Below are 22,021 nucleotides of genomic sequence, written 5' to 3'. Positions count from 1 at the left end.
ATGGATGGCCAGTGCTCAAAACAGAAGGAACTGGAAAGTTGCTGGAGAGGACTTCATCCTGCAGTGGATTGAAAATGGCTGATGATGATGATGATGATGATTATTACTTGTTTGGGACAGTGAAGGGGTACTTGAAAGGACAGAAATTCAAGAAAGATGGCAAACTCAAATAGTGTGTTGAATTGGACATTCTGTGAGCCTACTTCCCTCTATGCTGCCAGCATCAGTACCTTACTATCATGATGGCAAATGTGTCAAATTAGAAAGACAATAGCTCAAAAAGAGAAACAAGTCTGGTGGTTATGGTAGATATGCTTTTTGTAAAAAATAAAAGTTCAGGTCAACCTTTAACAAACAAACAGAAGAAATTATGAATATACAATTATGAGATACCTATATCATATATTGTTTTGACAAAATCATTTCTTATCATCATATTCATTTTTGGTCTCTGTTTTCATTTTCACAGCATCAGTCAATTTATAAGCTTAATAAATATGGAATTGCAATAAATAAACAACAATTATCTTGGCAAATGCTACGTACCACTGTATTTGTATGGTCAAAAGGATTCAGTGTTTCGGCCTGAAAAATGAAAAAAGGAAAAGTTATATTTTGAATAATTAACCTGAACTAAATATAAATTAATTATATTATTCATTTGAATTTTTGGTTTCTATAATTTTCAGAACAATTTCTTTCTATTGCTCAAGGGTAACTGATTTCCTAAATATAAAAAGTGCAAACATTGCAACTGCGCTCTGGAAGCCTTCAAGGTTTTAATTTTTGTAAATATCCAAACTCCACATTCATACATTTCTATGCAGTAATGGCTTGATTTCTAGATCTATATCAAAATATAAATAAGCCATTTAATAAACACATCAGAAGTAACTATTTTAATACATTTAATACAGAATAAATTTAAAATTCCATGTTATGTGATATTTAATTATATTTTAATATTGTAAATATTATTGTATTACCTCTTGTATGATGCTCTTCAATCTGAAAAGCAAAGTTTTAACACCATTTAAGTCTTGACAAAGTAGCCTATAGGAGGATGCATCCAGCTTAATACTGCCATCATCTGATTCAGTAATGCTCATAGGACGAGGAGGACGAAGAGGAAGGCTGACTGATCGATTTCTTAAATCTATTATCCTTCCCGAAGTCAGCTTTCCTTTTATACTTCCATTAGATGACACAGAAGCTTTCCGGGACAAGGACACTCTAGAAGAGAAAAAAATATATATGTAATTTTACTTATTCTTTTACAATTTGGTTTTAAATATAAGAATTTCAACATTAGAGGTCCTCATTATCCTTTTATAAGTGGGTTCTGAACTGTACCACATGACTCACAGTGAAGTTTTATTTTTTTGAGAAATCTGGAAGTTTGCAAAAACTGAAATATAGGTGCTTTTAAACATTAACTTTTTTCCTGGTTTGACTTTATAGCCAAACATTAACATAATTATTGTCAAACACAATTTTTTAAATATTTTTTTAAATTGCAAAAATAAACATAACACTTGTAATTGCTTTTTTTCCCCTCCTTTGCAGCAATGTCCTCTATATATGTATCAATTAATTCAGTTTTGTCAGCTTCTGAATTCAAAGTGCAGAGAATTTCTTCAATTTCACCCTGTGCAAGCCCATCACTTACACCAATTTTTGAAATCGCTATAAATATAAAAACAGCCACTGTAATATTACCTGTAAACACAGTTGATAGGGGGCATTGTTCCATGTAGTTTCAAGAGAATCTGTGCATAAGCATTGGGAGTTCTGTCAATGCCGTATACAACAGAATAATCTGTTGATACGGCATTGACAGAACCTTCATAAAGTATGCATTCACATTCCTTTGGTCCCTCACATAGAAAATAAAAAATAATAAAAAAAAATATGTGCATACTTGTGAGAGGGTTAATGACAAATTTTTGCAGCAAGTACAGTAAGACTGGCAAGTAGGATTATAAAATGAGTTACCAACAAGACTTGCTCAGAATAAACAATGCTAGAACTGCCAATTCCAAATTAAAATATATATATATATAATAATAAAAGCATCCAAACTTTGAGTTGTCTAAAATGGTAGTCCCATTCATCAAATATGGATAAAAATAGAATTTGATCAATGAATGTGATAAGCCCAATAATAATTTTCACCAAAATCTTTTGTTAGGGAAAAAAAAAAAAAAAAAAAAAAAAAGCACGGGATAACAAAGAATAACAAGTGTTTGTTGAAGATCAAGATAATTTTCAAGGATCAGTTCCAAATACAGTGCAAGCTTAATATAACATGGGCGTCAGGGAACAACTTTAATTTTTGACGTTGTAGAGCAGATATCATCTTTTCAGGGCACAAAAGATGATATAGCTGTACACGTTGGCACTAATGATATTAAGAGTAGGAGACCGGTGGAATTATTTAACAAGTACAGGTCACCGTTGAAAAAAAGCCGTGAATTAGAGTTGAATTTGAAAGTGTCTGAAATTCTGCCAGACACGATAGGAGGGAGTATATGATGTGAGCCCAGTCGATCAATTCGGCCCTGCAAAGATTGTGAAAGGCTCAAGAGGTAGAATTTTTTTCAGCCTGGTCTGTACTTGTTAACAGGAGAGACTGCTTCTACAAGGATGGGATACACATAAATAGAAAGGGTGCAAGAATGTTTGCTGATGCTATCGAGGCAGTGTTAGGTGGGTCGGAAAACTGCTAGATTGGGGGGATACAAGGACTAATTAGATTAACAGTAGCCACTGGCAGAGGTGAAAGTGATTCTTGCACTGCTTCTATTGGAATGAGCAGCAGCTTGGAAAATAAGATGCAGGATATTTCAGACTACTGGGAGTCATTGGGGTACAAGTAAACACATGGGTTGTGTTAGAGTAGCTAAGAAAAAGAACAGGTGCATGCATACTTGCATTTACACCAATGCTAGGAGTTTGGTAGACGAATTTGAGGTATTGCTCAAAGCATCAAAGGCGGATATTGTTGGGATATCAGAGACGTGGTGTCACACAGATATAAGTAATGCAGAACTCGAATTTGGGGGAGTACAACGTCTACAGAAAGGATAGACAGGATAGGAAGGGAGGAGGGGTTATGCTATTACTTAAGAAACACATAAAATCCAAGGAAGTGAAGCCAGTCGACATCGCTGGACAGTGCAGTGTCGAGTCAGTTTGGTGTGACATAAGCATTGGGAGATCAAAATTGAGAGTAGGAGTGTGTTATAGGCCTAATGACTCTGATGAGTATAATAAGAAACTGTACAGGGAAATAGAGTGGGCCAGTAAATCAGAGAGTCTTTATAATGGGGGATTTTAAGTTCCCAGATATTGATTGGAATTTGTGGGTTGGTCACTCACACACTAGCAAGGCTTTTGTGGATTTATTGGATGATTGTTTTCTAAATCACCATGTTCGGGAAGCAACTAGAGGGAGCAATACTCTTGATTTGATTATCAGTAGTGATTCTTCATGCATTAAGAATCTGCAGATACAGGAACCACTAGGTGGCAGTGATCACAGTGTGCTGAAGTGGGATTTACTCAAGGAGGTAACTACCATCAGGGGTAAAGGGAAGGGTTATTGCTTTCGTAAAGGAGACTACGATGGTCTGAGACAGTATTTAAATCCTATACAGTGGGACCAACTGATGATGTTACCAACAGCAAACTCAAAATGGGAAGCATTCAAAGAAATTATCTTGGAAGTTACTAGACTTTACATACCAACTAAGAAATATTGTTCAGGCCTAAATGGATGTCAGATGAACTAATGAGACATATGGCAGAGAATAAAAATGCACGGATACATATAAATTAACATGTGACACAGAAGCCTATGATAGATATAAATTGATCTGTAACCAAGTTAACAAAGGAGGTTAGGCAGGCGAAGGCAGATTACGAGAAATCTTTGGCAAGGGATGCAAAGAAAAACAGCAAGGAGTTTTTTACTTATGTAAACTCTAGAAGGAAGGGGATGAATCAGATTGGTTCCCTTGATATCGATGGTTCAACTGTTCATGATCCTGCTCAGGTAGCTAACAAACTAAATCAATATTTTGCACCTACATTCACACATGAGGAGTTATTCAGGAAGGGGAATGCCATAGATGAAGTAAACACTGGCAGTGAGCTAGATGATCATGTAATAATTGAGAGGAAAGTGGAGGAGAAATTGTTGAAGATAAATACAAGAAAGGCACCTGGGGTGGATGGGATCTATCCAGTTACATTAAAGGAGGCAGCAAAGGAAGTAAGCAATCCATTGGCCATAATTATGAGAGCATCCTTGGACTCAGGGGGAGGTACCCACACACTGGATATGTGCAAATGTAACCCCAATTCATAAAGGAGGATCAAAGGCTGACACATGTAATTATAGACCTGTGAGTTTAACTTCTGTTCCAGGAATATTAATGGAAGCACTGGTTAAAGAAGCACTGCAGGATCATCTTGACAAGAATTCAGTTATAGCTCGGACACAGCATGGTTTCGTTAAGGGAAGGTTGTGCCTGACCAATTTGATTGGATACTATGATGTAGTCACAAAAGAACTGGATGCAGGGAATAACTTTGATATTATATATTTGGATCTTAGAAAGGCTTTTGATACTGTTGCACATGGAAGACTGCTGCACAAATTGGAGCAGTGTGGCATTGGTGGCAAATTATTGCTATGGATAAGGGGATGATTGAGTGGCAGAAGACAGAGAGTGGTAATTAATGGACACTGCTCATCATGGACTAATGTTATTAGTGGAGTCCCTCAGGGTTCAGTGTTGGGTCCATTGTTGTTTTCTGTATTTATAAATAATATTGATGATGGTATATCAAGCTAATGTCCAAGTTTGCAGACGATACAAAGGTTGGCAGGGTTGTTAAGGACGCTACTGACGCTATGCTGCTGCAACAGGATCTGGAAAGGTTGAGCAGATGGACTGAGAGGTGCCAAATGAAGTTTAACATCAAAAAATGTAAAGTACTACATATGGGAAACAGCAACCCCAGAGCAACGTATCAACTCTGTGGTACTACATTGACAGTGGTAGAGAATGTAAAGGACCTGGGGGTAATTGTGCAGGCAGATAGGAAGCTCTCTGAGCAGTGCAGACGGGCTGCAAGAGTAGCTCATGGTGTCTTGTCAATGATATACAGGAATTTTTCTAGCAGGGATAAGGAGGTGATTATTCCCTTGTATAAGACAATGGTCAGGCCGTACCTTGAGTACTGTGTACAGGTTGGAGGCCTCATTTCAAGAAGGATGTAGAGCTGCTGGAATGAGTATAGAGAAGGGCAACAAGGTTAGCAAACGGAACGAAAGGTTGCTCTTACGAAGAAAGGCTTAAGTTTTGCAAATTACAGTGTCTGGAGACTAGGCACCGGCGAGGTGATCTGATAGAGGTGTACAAAGCCTTGAATGGTTTGAGCATGCTAAATGCTGATGGGATACTGCGTCTTGCTCAGAATAATCACCTGAGAGGGCATAAATTCAAATTGAGGAAAGACAGATGTGGGATAGGTGTGCGGAAATTTGCCTTTAGCCAGCGGGTAGTTGGTTGGTGGAACAGACTTCCATTTAAGGCTCAGCTGGACAGGTATTTAGAACGAACGGAGGGGTGAAGTGAAAATGTTTTTTTTTTTTTTTTGGCTGATGCTGCATAAGCTTGCTTTCTTGCATCATATGCCTCTACTAATGCTAATAAATGCTAATGTTAATTCCTGCATTATATGCAAAGTGTGTTATATTCAAGCTTTTTTTAACGTAATTACATTTTAATTGGTAAATAAAGTTTATTTACTAATATTTAATGAGTATGCAGTAGGGTTTACACTGAAAGGACAGAATTCATGGGATACCTGGTTCCTGGGCACCACGGAGCTGTCACTCCTCTTGCCAGTGGAAGAACCCTCCGCTTGGCAAGTATATAGCTACACTGCATTCATATAGTTGGTAATTTGGCATCAGTATGGATAAATGTCATGAGTTAACTGACTTTGAAAGAGGGATGATAGTGGGTGCCTTACACATGAGTCACTCTCTCGCGGAAGTGGTACAGAAATTGCACTATTCCTGTTTGACAGTATCAAGAGTGTAGCGGGAATAAGCCATTTCTAGAATAACATCTCATCGTGGATAGCGTTGTGGGTGGAGAAAGGTGGTGGATGAACATGGCCATTGACGTGTGTCTTGCATTGTTTCAGCCAACCGGAGAGTGACAGTGGCACAAATCACTGCCTACTTCAACAAGGAAGGTGCCAGAAACGTCCCACCAAGATCATCAGGCAATCACTAGCCGCAATAGGTTATGGGAGTCGCTGACACACTAGAGTCCCATTGCTGATACCATGACACAGGACTATGCCTCAAATAGGCATAAGAACATCGGCACTGGACCCTGAATAATTAAAGATGGGTCTCCTACTCTGGTGAGTCCTGTTTCCAGTTATTTCAAGTGGATGGGAGGGTGCATGTCTGGCAGAAACCGCACGAAACTATGCACCCATTATGTCAACAAGGAACTGTTCAGGCAGGTGGACAGTCAGTAATGGTCTGGGGCGTATTCAACTGGCATACATTGGGACCTCTGGTACGTCTAGACATCTCTGAACAGTCCAGGTTACACGTCCATCCTTGCAGACCAGCTGCATCCCTTCATGGTCATCATGCACCCACAGAGCAATGGACTCTTCCAGCAGGACAATGCACTTCCCCACAGAGCCGCGGTGACTAGAACATGGTTTGAAGAGCATTCCACAGATTTTACCACCATGGAATGGCCTCCCCATTCATCGGACATGAACCCTGTGGATAGGTCCGTTCGAGCTTTGGATCCTCCAACCGAGGAATGCGATGGAATTATGGACAGCAGTGCAGCAAGCATGGATGGAAATACCTGTGGAATGCTTTTGTGAACTAGTGGACTGAATTCCTCGCCGTGTGACAGTCCCTATCTGGGCAAAAGGTGGGCCTACCCATTACTAGGTAGATATCCCAAGATTTCTGTCCACTCTGTGTATAATAACAAGATCTCGAATACCGGGACCTCAGTCATTTTTTTTTCCCCGATATTCAAATACCGGTATTGATACAAAAATACCAGTTTTTCGGTACTAATTTAAAAAATTATTGTTTATGATTTATTAACATAAAGGTTATAAATTCAACAACAATAAATCATTAACATTATTGAATTTGCAATTGAGGGATTGTTATACACAACACAAATGTAATGGAAACCTGAAAACGCATGAAACTAAGATCTGGTTTCCTCATGAAGCTTAAACATCAATCCCTTTCTTTTGTTAATATGAATATAGCCAGTGGTGAGCTGTGAACATTTTAACAATGGGCTTGCAGTTTTTCCAATTTTCTACCGAGTAAATCTGATCGGTCACTGAAGTGACATCAATGGCTTCCACTAGTGGTACTTCCCACGCTCACACTACTAGTGGTGTGATTAGAACACAACACATTTTTCGTGACCGGTATGATATCTCAAGTCAGGGGCGGATTTAGGGGGCTGGACAGATGCAGCTTATTACTCCCTTAACCATGCATATAAGTGAATGTGTAAAACGTTCCTATGTCTATCTAAAAAAAATAATTTAAAAATCTGGTCATCCTGCCTCACCTTACGATGATAACTAGATACAACAGTGTCTGGAGTCTTAACTTTTTAGAATTTTTGAATAGTATTACGTCACAGTCATGCTTCCTGAAGTTTCTACTGCAGTAAGTATGATTGCAACAATACAAATATTTGTGAACAATTTCTTTTTTCATCTCGCATTTTCTTACATTCCATTGTTAGGTTCCCCTAACAGCTGCGTATGTCGCTTCAACTACAAGATCGGTAACATCAATCGGTGCTATTTTACAGAGATATTTAGATACGTTACACTTGCAAGTATACATCTGGTACTTTAGTTATCATAAATCCATTGTATCTTGTCTTCCAGAAATTATGAAAATCTGTGAATGATCAATAAAATATTTACAATAAAAATACCTAAAAGAAACGCAAAGGATGTTCCGCATAAACCATCTACCATGTGTGCTTGGCACGCGTAACTTTTTTATTCGTCTTTTTTTTTTTTTCTTTTTTTTTTAACAATTAGGGAAATATAATGGATACATTTTTTTCATGATAAAATTTTAATATTGCAAATAAAAAATAACATGAAATATTTCCCATATCACAAATAACATAAAAACTATCACAAAACATTTCACAATAAAAAAATATTACATAAAAAACAAACTTTCTAGAAAAAATACACAAAAAATCAGAGATTACATGAAAAAAAATTTCATAAATATTCAAGAAAAATTTATTCTAAAATTTGCCACATAGAATTTACTTCTTTATTAATATTTGTTGTCGATCTGCTTTATTCAATAGCTGAGCGATGATTACAGAGGTGATTTGACGTAACGATCTGGATCAAATTGAAGCAATGGTTTTCCATTTAGGTGTATAGTCATCATAATCTGCAACGTCTGTAATTGCCACAATATTATTCATTATGGTGAAAGCTCACTCAGCTTCAGCATTGCTAATCGCAATGGTTTCAAAGATAATTTCTGGCTTTCTTAATTGAAAAGGTAATTTCACTCTATTTTAAAGATAAACTGTCTTCAACAAAATCTCTAAAATCTTTAATTTTTATTTCATATTTTATCAGAAAGCTTAAATTTCTTATTCAGTTTTCACCGTCTTCCCACCGAGACAAAAGTTCTTTCACATTCCACAATTTTTGGGTAGCATATGTTTAAAATTTCTTTCGATGGCATCATTATTTTCTTTATTTAATTTAAAATCACTTTGTTACATTAATTACTTATCCTTTGAGGATAAAACAATGCATTTAATAACGTCATGAGGTAATTTTTTTACTTTCGATTTTGATTCATTCAAATTCTTTCCACTTCAACGTGCCCTCATTTTTAGCTTCATAATTTCCTTCAGAATTTTTCAAATTAGCAATAGCACCGATAGTTCATCTGTTTTTACCATAGAGATTCTGTAAAGCTTGTGAAAGGTAAGAGCTCTTGCAGGATGTCGACCATTAGTGCTAAATGGTTAAGAAATTCCAAATTTAAAAGTCAATTTAATAATTCGGAATATTTAACTTCTGATTCAAAATGTTTGCACAAAGCGAGATAATTCCTCCAACCCACAATTGTTGTCCGCAAGCTACAAGCTGCTCATCATGGCCCGAACACACAACCGATCTTTATAGTTTCCACATCAAGTTCTTTAGCAATCACCCTTAATTCACGCTAGTTTTTTGGAGATTGGTCATACAGTTTTTTTTTTTTTTTAATTATTGCCTATATGCCATTATATTTTACAACATTTTCTACACAGTGAAAGGCTCGACAAAGTTTCAAAATCTGCCAACATTTCATCTTCGTAAAGTTTATATAATATCTTAGTTGCCTCCATTCCCCCTCTATGTTGCTACTGTCACTAGTTCATCGAATATTGCAAAATATCGGAATCACATGGACATTCTACTACTGTGACCATGTAAACATAGATGGGAGAAATTTACTGGAAGGCATGGATCACTCACTTCTCCGAAACACATATGCCGTTTGTCGGAGTAAAGGGGAACCACAACACAGATTGACCAGAGGCTATGATCCATGTTGAGATTCTTCTTAATCCTCTGACTGGCTATGGAAAGCATATTGACTAGCGCGACTTCTCAATATATGACTGCATAGGTTTTACGGACACCAACATTGTGAAATGGTAATCCCTTTCACCCTTAACTCACACTTTCTAATTATCTAAATTGCCTAAAGGCCAGAGGTGAGAACAATGCATACAAAGTTGTTTCTCCTAATCGGTTCGTTACATGGAAATTTTCTTCGTTCATCAGAAACTATTTTAAATGTAATTACCAAGGGGAAAAAAAAATTTGCTATAAAGAAGTTCGTTAAACAGAGGTCCGACTAATTAAATCAAAAATGAAGCAATTTTAAAATGCTGGGAATGGGGGCCCCCTTGCCCCACCGGAGTTTCGGCTCTGGATATTCAATAATTGCATTCAGGATTTCATTTGTAAAATAAATGGTCTCAACAATGGGCTCGCAAATTTAAAAAAAAAAACAACAATGGGCTCTCGCAAGCCCACTATAGCTCACTACTGGATACAATCCTTGTAGATATAGCCCCTGGAGCACAATTCTCCTTTTGCTGGCAGACCTGACACTGGTGCCCATATCTTAGACATTCGTAGCATTTCACTATGGGCATATATTCTCTATATCTATGGCTGAACCAACTGAGATACATGTTCTTTGTTGTTTATTTAATATATACCACATCTTTGTGCAGCTTTAAATTCTATGCATTGGGACCAACTGATGATGTTACCAACAGCAAATTTAAAATGGGAAGCATTCAAAAAACTTATCTTGGAAGCTACTAGGCTTTACATACCAACTAAGAAATATTGTTCAAGGTTTAGGCCTAAATGGATGTCAGATGAACTAATGAGACATATGGCAGAGAAGAAAAATGCTTGGGATACATATAAATTAACACGTGACACAGAAGCCTATGATAGATATAAGCTGATCTGTAACCAAGTTACAAAGAAGGTTAGGCAGACAAAGGCAGATTACAAGAGATCTTTGGCAAAGAATGCAAAGAAAAACAGCAAAGAGTTCTTTACTTATGTAAACTCTAGAAGGAAGGGGATGAATCAGATTGGTCCACTTGATATCGATGGTTCACCTGTTGATGATCCTGCTCAGGTAGCTAACAAACTAAATGAATATTTTGCATCGACATTCACAGGAGTTATTCAGTGAGGAGTTATTCAGTGAGGGGAATGCCAGAGGTGTATTCAACTCTGGCAGTAAGCTAGATAATCTTGTAATAACTGAGAGTAAAGTGGAGGAGAAATTGTTGAAGATAAACACAAAAAAGGCACCTGGGGTGGATGGGATCTATACAGTTATATTAAAGGAGGCAGCAAAGGAAGTAAACAAACCCTTAGCCATAATTATGAGAGATTCCTTGGACTTGGGGGAGGTACCCATAAACTGGAGATGTGCAAATGTGACCCCAATTCACAAAGGAGGATCAAAGGCTGACACAGGTAATTATAGACCTGTAAGTTTAACTTCTGTTCAAGGAAAATTAATGGAGGCACTGGTTAAAGAAGCACTGCAGGATCATCAAGACGAGACTTCAATTATAGCTCTGACACAGCATGGTTTTGTTAAGGGAAAGTCTTGCCTGACCAATTTGATTACATACAATACTGCAGTCACAAAGGAACTGGATGCAGGGAATAACTTTGATATTATATACTTGGATCTTAGAAAGGCTTTTGATACTGTTGCACATGTAAGACTGCTGCACAAATTGAAGCAGTGTGGCATTGGAGGCAAATTGCTGCTATGGATAAAGGGGTGATTGAGGGGAAGAAGACAGAGTGGTAATCAATGGACACTGCTCATCATGGACTAATGTTATTAGTGGAGTCCCTCACGGTTCAGTGTTGGGTCCATTATTGTTTTCTGTATTTATAAATAATATTGATGATGGTATATCAAGCTTAATGTCCAAGTTTGCAGACGATATAAAGGTTGGCAGGATTGTTAAGGACACTACTGACACTATGCTGCTGCAACAGGATCTGGAAAGGTTGAGCAGATGGGTTGAGAGGTTGTTATTTTATTTGGTTTTTTTAGGAGCATTAGCAACTAAGGCCATATTGCTCCAGGGATATGCGGTGATCATTCCCTGACTTCCGCATCCTCCGTATTTATTGGTCATGGGCTCGAACCCCGGTCTAATCAAGAAGCGTGTGCTACGCACTGCTGCTCCTGCCCACCTGGCTACGGAGGCACCTGGGCTGAGAGGTGGCAAATGAAGTTTAACACTGACAAATGTAAAGTACTACATATGGGAAACAGCAAACCCCAGAGCAACGTATCAACTCTGTGGTACTACACTGACAGTGGTAGAGAATGAAAAGGAACTGGGGGTAGTTGTGCAGGCAGATATGAAGTTCTCTAATCAGTGCAGACGGGCTGCAAGAGTAGCTCATGGTGTCTTGTCAATGACATACAAGAATTTTTCTAGCAGGGATAAGGAGGTGATTATTCCCTTGTATAAGGCAATGGTCAGGCCACACCTTGAGTACCGTATACAGGTCTGGAGGCCTCATTTCAAGAAGGATGTAGAGCTGCTGGAACGAGTACAGAGACGGGCAACAAGATTAGTGAATGAAACAAAGGGTTGCTCTTACGAAGAAAGGCTTAAGTTTTGCAAATTACAGTATCTGGAGACTAGGCATCAGCGAGGTGATTTGATAGAGGTGTATAAAGCCTTGAATGATTTGAGCATGCTCAATGCTGATGGAATTCTTCCTCTTGCTCAGACTAATCACCTGAGAGGGCATAAATTCAAATTGAGGAAAGACAGATGTAGGGTAGATGTGCGGAAATTTGCCTTTAGCCAGCGGGTAGTTGGTTGGTGGAACAGACTTCTATCCCTTGTTGTGGAAGTTGATAGCCTAATAAATTTAAGGCTCAGCTGGACAGGTATTTCAAACGAACGGAGGGGTGAAGTGGAAGGTTTTTTTTGTTTTTTTTTTAATTTTTTTCTGGCTGATGCTGCAGCCTGCTTTCTTGCATCATATGCCTCTACTAATGCTAGCTGTCAACCACCCAGTTCACAGCTCCACTGGATTTATTTTGTACTAAATTTCAGATTAAATTCTGCTATTAATTCCTCTTTTATCAACTGATCGTCAAAATTCTTATCATACAGTTGCTGCAGAAGATCTTTCGCTGTCTCCTTTGGAATATCAAAGGGTAAACCGCTTGGGCCTCTGCCCTTGAGGGCATCAGTTTGCAGTCTGAGGTCTGTTATGTTTTTGTCTGCCCTGAGCTGTGTGGCATCTTCTCTGATCATTGTCTCTATAAGTACTCCATTATTCCTGATTTTTCTAATAGACTTTAAAAAATATATATCTTCACTGTTCTGAATCTATCCTTCATGTTATTTGTTACAAAATCCTTTATTACTTCACTGCAGATCAGATTACTTTCATCTGTAGGTTGCAGTATAATTATATTTTGGTCTCTGAATAAAGAGATTGTTATTGCATTTTATTTAAGGCTATATTGTTTTGAGCTTTGTGCTTCTTGGCCTCTTCTACCCGTCTTTAATTTTTCATTTTCTATGTGAAGATCCATTAACACTCCTTCCATCTTTGACCAGCATTTGATTATCTGGGTTCTCAAAGTGCACATCATACAGTCTATACTGCCCCATGAAAGCTTCTAATTCTATCCTTAGGGCAAAAACATGGTGGGGAAGGGGGAGTGGAGGATTCACAGATTAATAGATTAACAGCAGCCGCAGGCAGAGGTGGAAGTGATTCTTGTACTGCTTCTATTGACATGAGCAGAAGCTCAGAAAGCAAGTTGTTGGGGATTTCAGGAACTCCTGGAAGTCATGAAACAAGTAAATACATTGGCTGTGTTAGAGTAACTAAGAGTAAGAACAGGTGCATGTATACTTGCATGAACACCAATGCAAGGAGTACAGTAAATAAATCTGATAAATTTGAAGTGCTGGTGAAGACACCAAAGACAGATATTGTTGGGATATAACAGGAGTGGTGTCACACAGATATAAGGAATGCAGAATTGGAATTTGAGGAGTACAACAATGTGCACAGAAACGATAGACAGGACAAGAAGTGAGGAGGGGTTACGCTTTATTTTTTTTCTAGATTTTGTTTCTTAACTAGGCATTAGTTAAGAAACAAAATCTAGGGAAGTGCATCCAGTTGACATGAGTGTACAGTGCAATGCTCAGTTGGTTTGGTGTGACATAGGGCTCACAATACCAGTCAAAATCTTAATACCGGTATTCCAAAAAAAAAAAAAAAAAAAAAAACACTTCGCAATAAATTTTATGACAATTAAGTGCAATAAAGTAAGGAAAAAAACAAGTAATTACTTGAATTACTTGAAAAACGTTTTAAATCAAACTTTTATTACAATAATAAATATTCTAGCAAAAATTATTAAACCTAGTTATTCTAAAAACAAAAAAATAAGCATCCACGCTACCTGTCCGAATAAAGTGAGCTCTTAAGAAACTCAATAGTCTTATCATTTAAACTGGATCTAATTTTGGTACATATTTAATTAGCGGCAGAAAATGTCCTTTTCGATTCTATGCAGGTTGGTGTTTTGTACTGAGATAGTCATAGATGAGTTGCAGTTAACCCCCCCCCCCTTATTCCCTTCATCTTCAAAAAATCTTATTTCCTTTTTATCAAAAATAAAAAATATTTCCTTTTTGACTTTATGGCACTACATCCTTATTAATGAAAGAAAGGGACTGACGGTTAAACTTGGTGAGGAAACTAAATCTAAGTTGTGGGGGGGGGTTTATTTATTTATTAATTTTTATTTCCCTGTACCTATCGCCATCAGTGGCCATTATGATTTTCGCACAGGAGCTCCCCTCAAGCACTGCCCACAAGCTACCTGACTGCATTAAAAAATGAGAATTTCCTTGAGCTGAGGGGTATTCGCTCCCCCCCCACTTGAGTGTATGTATATATATATATATATATATATAAAATGAAAGCTCAATATTTATTTATTTTATTATAACTTTTGTCAATATTTATTTATTTATTTATTTTATTATATTTTAACTTTTGTCATTATTTAAATATATATATATATATTATATGTGAGCTGTCAGTTTCTCAAGAGCAATGACACAAATATAAAACAAAAGTCATTTATCATACAAAACTACTTACAAGTATATACATAACTGGTATTCATTTACATGCAATTTATTCATTTTTCTCACTTAATCTGTTAATACGTGCTATCATTTCCATAAAATTTCTCTCAATTAACAATATCAATTCTCTCCACAGCTGCAAACACAAACTAATTCAATCTTAATCGCTTCCTCATATTTCTCTTAATCAGCAATATCAATTCTCTCTTCACAACTGAAAACCATAAATTTAAGGAAACGAACTAAGTTTAAGGACTCCTTATGTGCTGTATTATAATGACTAAGTATATTAAAGTAGCACTGCTTAATTTTCAGCACTCATCTCTTGATGAATCCGCTTGGATGTGATGAGTTATAGAAGACACATAGTTAATAAGAGTGAGAGGCCTACTTGAACTAAATCATTACTGAAGTTGTGGTTCAATTTAAATTTTAAAAAATTAAACATGAAATTAATTTAAACCCATTAAAACAAAGCTTTGGAGTGACTAAAGTAGACAATTTACTCTGCCTGGTCATTGCTTATTCCGCTCTCTAAACACCACAGGATAAACGTTAATTACAGGAAGGGTCGCTCCCAATGCACTGACCAATTTCAGAGCACCAAAGGATCTGCGATTCAGATGTGTCTCTTGTTATCAATAGTAATAACTCAATCCTAGTCCTTGTAGTTTTTCGTTTCGGATAAACAAAAAAAAAAAAAAAAAAGCCAAATCTAGCTGAAAGGTGCTAAAATGACAACACTGGCTATAGCTAGATTGTCATGTGACAAATTTTTGTACTGTAAAATAAAACATATTACCCCCTGACAACAATCAGAGTACGCACACACAAAAAATGTAAATTCACCAACACTAAAATAATATCAGACTGTGATGTATATTTAATATTTGACACTAGTTTTGCCGAATATTTCACGACTATCTTTTACTTACTAATAATTTCTATAAGAGTGGCATCAACAAATTTCAATAAAAATTTAATTTTAAACTTTTTAAAATTTTGTGGCACACTACAATCATTACTATACTCGTTTATTCACAAATGGAAAGTTATTTCTGTTGGATATATTTAATAATAGATTTATTTGTCTAATAGAAGTGAACAGAACTAGTACTAGGAATCAAAATGTGACGTTACATTAACTGCTGGAAGGCTCTCGGGATCGACGCAATGTAAATAAATGAATTTTTTGCTTGAATTAATTTTTATTGTAAACTTGGATTTCTAAATTTTTTTTCTAATTTGCATTTTCCATGGCACACTAGAAGCATACTAGCGACACCCTGTGCTACAGCACACAGGTTGAGAAACTCGGGTGGCCAGTCGCTGGGTTGATAAGAAAGTGTTACAGTTAAGTTACATTTAATTTTTAAAAAATTGCTCATTTGTCAATGAAATTAGTTAATTGTCTTGAGAAATGAATCTGTCTTCTATATTTCAAGCTGGGTCCCAATGCAGCTGCATTGGCATAGTTATACCACTGGGTTTGTCTCACATTCCAGCTCCAACTCAATAAATAAAATGAAGAATAAAATATGGTAAAATTTTACTTACCTACATAAAGAGAACAATTATTCAAATAAAAATGCCCCAATTTTACTAAACTTTATAGCGATATATATTGCATTCAGCAGGGCAAGTGGGGTTGCTCAGCCATACAGCGGGTGCCAGATGAAAGTAATTACTGTAATTTTCATACACGTATACCCCACCTTAAGTATGGGCCAGTGTTTACACATCCCTTGAAATATCTGGCTCTAAATAATGGCCAAAATTCCCAGACTTTCATAAATTATACAGACTTCACTTTTCACCTATTATGAATTGAAAAAAAAAAAAAAAAAGGGTAATAATAAAAAATTCTCTGCATCCTGTGTACTCAATCAAAAAAATGCTTGCTAAACATATCTAAAAAAAGTCATTGTTTCGGGTTTCACATAGGCCCCATGCAATTAAATATTTTAAAATCAATTCTTTAACTAAAAAAAAGACTTTTTCCTTCTGCTTTTTCTTTTCATCTATTCTTTTTTTTCCCTTTTTTCATCTAATTTTAATTCTTCTGCCACTCACAGGACCACAAGAGCACAGGGTCCAATCGGCCTAAGGCCAGCCCTGCAATGATGCAGTCACAAAGGAACTGGATGCTAAAAATAATTTTGATATCACATTCTTCAATTTCAGGAAAGCTTTTGATACTATTTCACATGGAAGACTAACTACTGTACAAACTGGAGCAGTATGGCTTAAGGGCAAGTTGCTGCTATGAATAAAGGGATGGCTGAGTGGAAAAAGACAAAGTGGTAACCGATGGACACTGCTCTTCCTGGATTAATGTGGAGTCCCCCGGGGTTTGGTGCTGGGCCCATTGTTGTTTTCTATATTTATCAAATACCGATGAAGGTATATCAGCCTTAATGTCCAAGTTTGCAGATGATACGAAGGTTAGCAGTGTTGTTAATGACAGTACGCTACTGCAACAGGATCTAGAAAAGTTGGGCAAATGGACTGAGAGGTAGCTACTGAAGTTTAACATTGACAAATGCAAAGTACTGCATAGGGGAACAATAATCCCAAATTAACATACCAGCTGTGTGATACCACACAGACTAGTGGAGAATGAAAAAGATCCTGGGGTAATTGTGCAGTCAGATATGAAGTTTTCTGAGCAGTGCAGACAGGCTGCCACTGCAGCTCATGGGTTGTTGTCAATGACATGCAACAGGTGATTATCCCTTTGTATAAGATAATGGCCAGGCCACACCTTGAGTATTGCATACAGATCTGGAAGTCGCATTTTAGGAAGGATGTAAAGCTGCTGGAATGAGTATAGAGAAGGGCAACAAGATTGGCAAGGGGGCACAAAGGATTGCTCTTACCAAGAAAGGCCTAAGTTCTGCAAACTGCAGTATCTGGAGAGTAGACACCTGCTAGGTGATCTGACTGAGGTGTATAAGGCCCTGAATGGTTTGAGCAAGCTCAATGCTGATGATTCTTCCTCAGATTACACACCTGACGTAGCATAAACTCCAATTGAAGAAAGACAGTTGTAAAATAGAGATGCGAAAATTTGCGTTTAGCCAGCAGGTGGTTGATTGCTGGAATAAGCTTCCAACTATTGTTATGGAAGTTGATAGCTTAAATAAATTCAAGAAAGAACTGGACAAACTTTTGGAGCAAATGGATGGGTGAAATGTGAAGGGTTTTTTTTTTTTTTTTTTGACTGATGCTGTATAAGCTTGATTTCTTTCATCATATGCTTCTTCTAATGCTAATGCAAAAAAAAACTTCTCAGAACTGAGAAGGAACCAATTGCCTAAAAGAAATCAGGCTGCGTCACGTTGGAAAGGGAGGAACTAAGCTTTAAAATGATACGTTTAATAACGAAAATACAATAAATTGTGTTATAAGCAAACAAATGTTGACATTTTGTCACTGACTTAACATTGTGCGTGGGAAGGGGGGGATTGTAGTCCTTCTACATGCCAGTATTCACAGAATAATAGACAAAACTTCTAAGATATATATCATGTCTATGACATTCACATAACACACAAAAGTATTCAATAACTGAGCAAATTATGGTTAAAAAATACAGAAAATTTTCAGGATAATAGTTTAAACTATAATGATTTCAATGGGATAGCTTTCATCTATCAACTTGGTAAAATTTATGAGTTATAACCCATGCAGGTTATAACTCATAAATTGGTTACAAACCAATGATAAAAGCAAGATGACACATCATTCTTTGTGTACATATCACTTGCAGACATGGTCAAAATAAACTGCAAATATTCGTTTAATCATATACTAAAACAAAAATCAGAAGTCATATCCAACATCTATGGTAACTATATAATCCATAACAAACATTCTACAAAGTTTAAGCTCAAATTATAATACATAAACACTCCAAGATGTGAAGACCATTAACGTATGTAGTTGCTATGATGACCAGCTTGCTGTAGACATAATGCATACATATGATAAAATGTTTCTGTTAATATCTCAACAACTATTCAAAATGAGGACATCCAATTTCACCCGGTAATACTTTCTGAGTATCACCCAGAATCCATCCAAATAGTCGACACTCCACAAAACCTCGATAATTCAGAATGTTAAATGATCCTTCGGGAGCATTGTAAAGAAGCAGTTGCACCATCAGCGGCTGCACCATACTTTTGTCCAGTAATTTTGAAGGAGGCAGCCAGAGAGTATACTGAAATTTTGGGGTTAATTATGAGAACACCCTTCAGACTCGGAGAAGATTCCTTTGGATTGGAGAAGTGTCAACATATCATCAATACATACAGGCAGTTCTAAGAGTGAAGTCAGTAACTACAGACCAGTTAGTCTGATTTCAATGGTATGGAAAATCTTGGAAGAAATGATTAAGAGTGCAAACCAGGAATATTCAGATAGACATGACATTTGAAGGACACACAACATGGTTTTGTTAATGGCAAATCATGTTTAACTAACCTAGTAAACTAACTATTTTGACACAGTTACTCATGAGCTAGATATAGGGAACAACTTCAATATATTTTATTTGGATTTTAGCAAAGAATTTGACTCAGTCCCTCATGAGAGGTTACTATATAAGCTGGAAGATGCTGGGATTACTGAAAATATTCTAAGATGGATTTCAGGATGGCTGCAGGGCAGAGGGTTGTGATTAATGGATATTTTTCAGATTGGTGCAATGGCAGGAGAGGGGGTCCCTCAAGGTTCAGCTCTTGTATCACTGTTGTTTCTCATTTCTATGATTGACATCAACAAGGAGATAAAGAGCATGATGTTAAAACTTGCAGATGACATAAAGATTGGGAAAATTGTTAATGATTAGCCAAGCTGCATTCCTTCAGGATAACCTGAAAAGACTTCAGAATGGTCAGAAAAGTATGTTTAATGCAGCAAAATGCAAGTGTTACTTACACTTGGGAAACAGCAACCTCAAATTAACTTATACATTGGTGAGGTCAATATAAAAACAATAGCAGAAGAAAGGGACTGGACATTACGATACAGGCAGATATGAAGTTTTCTGAGCAGCGTAAACAGGAGGCCAGAAAAGCCCATGGTGTCCAATTGATGATTTATCGAACAATATTGTGTACAGATAAGGATGTTATAATACACCGTACAAGGCAACTATATGACCAAATTTGAAATACCATGTCCAAGTATTGAGACCTCATTTGAAAAAAAAAAAAGACATTGAGCTTCATGAAAGGGTCCAAAAAAAGACAACTTGCATGATGAGTTTGACAAAGAAAGACCGTACAAGGAAAGACTTCAATTATGTGGGCTATAGAGCTTGGCAAAACAGGCACCTTAGAGAGGCCCTGATTGATGTTTATAACACTCTGAGAGGGATTAGTAAAATTAATGAAAGTGGAATTTTCACTGTTACAAAGAATTCCAGAACTAGGGGCCATAAATTCAAATTACAGGAGACTAGGTTTAGGCTAGATTGTAGAAAGTTATTTGGATAACTTTCTACAATCTAGCCTAAACAGCTATTTGATGAATTTGGGGTATTGCTCAAAACATCAAAGGCAGATATTGTTGGGATATCAGAGACGTGGTGTCACACAGATATAAGTAATGCGGAACTGGAATTTGGGGAATACAATGTGTATAGAAAGGATAGACAGGACAGGAGGGGAGGAGGGGTTATGCTATTAATTAAGAAACACATAAAGTCCAAGGAAGTGAAGCCAGTCGACATCGATGGACAGGGCAGTGTCAAGTCAGTTTGGTGTGACATAAGCATAGGGAAATCAAAATTGAGAGTAGGAGTGTGCTATAGGCCTAATGACTCTGATGAGTATAATAAGATATTGTACAGGGAAATTGAGTGGGCCAGTAAATCAGAGAGTCTTATAATGGGGGATTTTAATTTCCCAGATATTGACTGGAATTTGTGGGTTGGTCATTCGCACACTAGCAAGGCTTTTGTGAATTTATTGGATGATTGTTTTCTACATCAGCATGTTCGTGAGGCAACAAGAGGGAGCAATACTCTTGATCTGATTATCAGTAGTGATTCTTCATGCATTAAGAATCTGCAGATAAATGAACCACTAGGTGGCAGTGATCACAGTGTGTTGAAGTGGGATTTACTCAAGGAGGTAACTACCATCAGAGGTAAAGGGAAGGGTTTTTGTTTTCGTAAAGGCGACTATGATGGTCTGAGACAGTATTTAAATTCTATACAGTGGGACCAACTGATGATGTTACCAACAGCAAACTCAAAATGGGAAGCATTCAAGGAACTAATCTTGGAGGCTACCAGGCTTTACATACCAACTAAGACATTGTTCAAGGTTTAGGCCTAAATGGATGTCAGATGAACTAATGAGACATGTGGCAGAGAAGAAAAATGCATGGGATACATAGAAATTAATGGGTGACATGGAAGCCTATGGTAGATATAAGTTGGTCTGTAACCAAGTCACAAAGGAGATTAGGCAGGCAAAGGCAGACTACGAAAAATCCTTGGCAAAGGATGCAAAGAAAAACAGAAAAGAGTTCCTTACATATTTAAACTCGAGAAGGAAAGGGATGAATCAGATTGGTCCACTGGATATTGATGGTTCAACAGTTGAGGATCCTGCTCAGGTGGCTAATAATCTAAACGAGTATTTTGCATCTACATTCACGCATGAGGAGTTATTCAGGAAGGAGAATGATGTAGGTAAAGTAAACATTGGCAGTGAGCTGGATGATTTTGTAATAACTGAGAGGAAAGTGGAGGAGAGAGAGATTGTTGAGGATAAACATAAAAAAGGCACCTGGGGTGGATGGGATCTATCCAGTTATATTAAAGGAGGCAGCAAAGGAAGTAAGCAAACCCCTAGCCATAATTATGAGAGCTTCTTTGGACTCAGGGGAGGTACCCATAGACTGGAGATGTGCAAATGTAACCCCAATTCACAAAGGAGGATCAAAGGCTGACACAAGTAATTATAGACCTGATAGTTTAACTTCTGTTCCAGGTAAATTAATGGAGGCACTGGTTAAAGAAGCACTGCAGGATCATCTAGACAAGAATTCAGTTATAGCTCAGACGCAGCACGGTTTTGTTAAGGGCAGGTCTTGCCTGACCAATTTGATTGGATACTATGATGTAGTCACAAAAGAACTGGATGCAGGGAATAACTTTGATATTATATATT

At 37.1% G+C, this 22,021-nt stretch overlaps 1 protein-coding gene across 1 annotated transcript in view; it reads right to left on the bottom strand.

The window, feature by feature from the left end:
• The window catches only part of LOC150089748 (uncharacterized), a 148,805-nt gene that overhangs the window by 88,452 nt on the left and 38,332 nt on the right, over nt 1–22,021 (bottom strand). Inside the window, exons 3-4 of the mRNA XM_090390088.1 lie at nt 987–1,233; nt 547–585 (exon numbers count right to left, since the gene is read on the bottom strand). Coding sequence (XP_090246214.1) covers nt 547–585; nt 987–1,233 — 286 coding nt within the window. The remainder of the gene's footprint in view (nt 1–546; nt 586–986; nt 1,234–22,021) is intronic.

Source organism: Mastigoproctus giganteus, chromosome 2 (assembly GCF_048544385.1).
Source record: "Mastigoproctus giganteus isolate SK-2022 chromosome 2, ASM4854438v1, whole genome shotgun sequence".
Classification (NCBI taxonomy): Eukaryota; Metazoa; Arthropoda; class Arachnida; order Uropygi; family Thelyphonidae; genus Mastigoproctus; species Mastigoproctus giganteus.
This window is presented reverse-complemented; position numbering and strand designations above follow the sequence as displayed.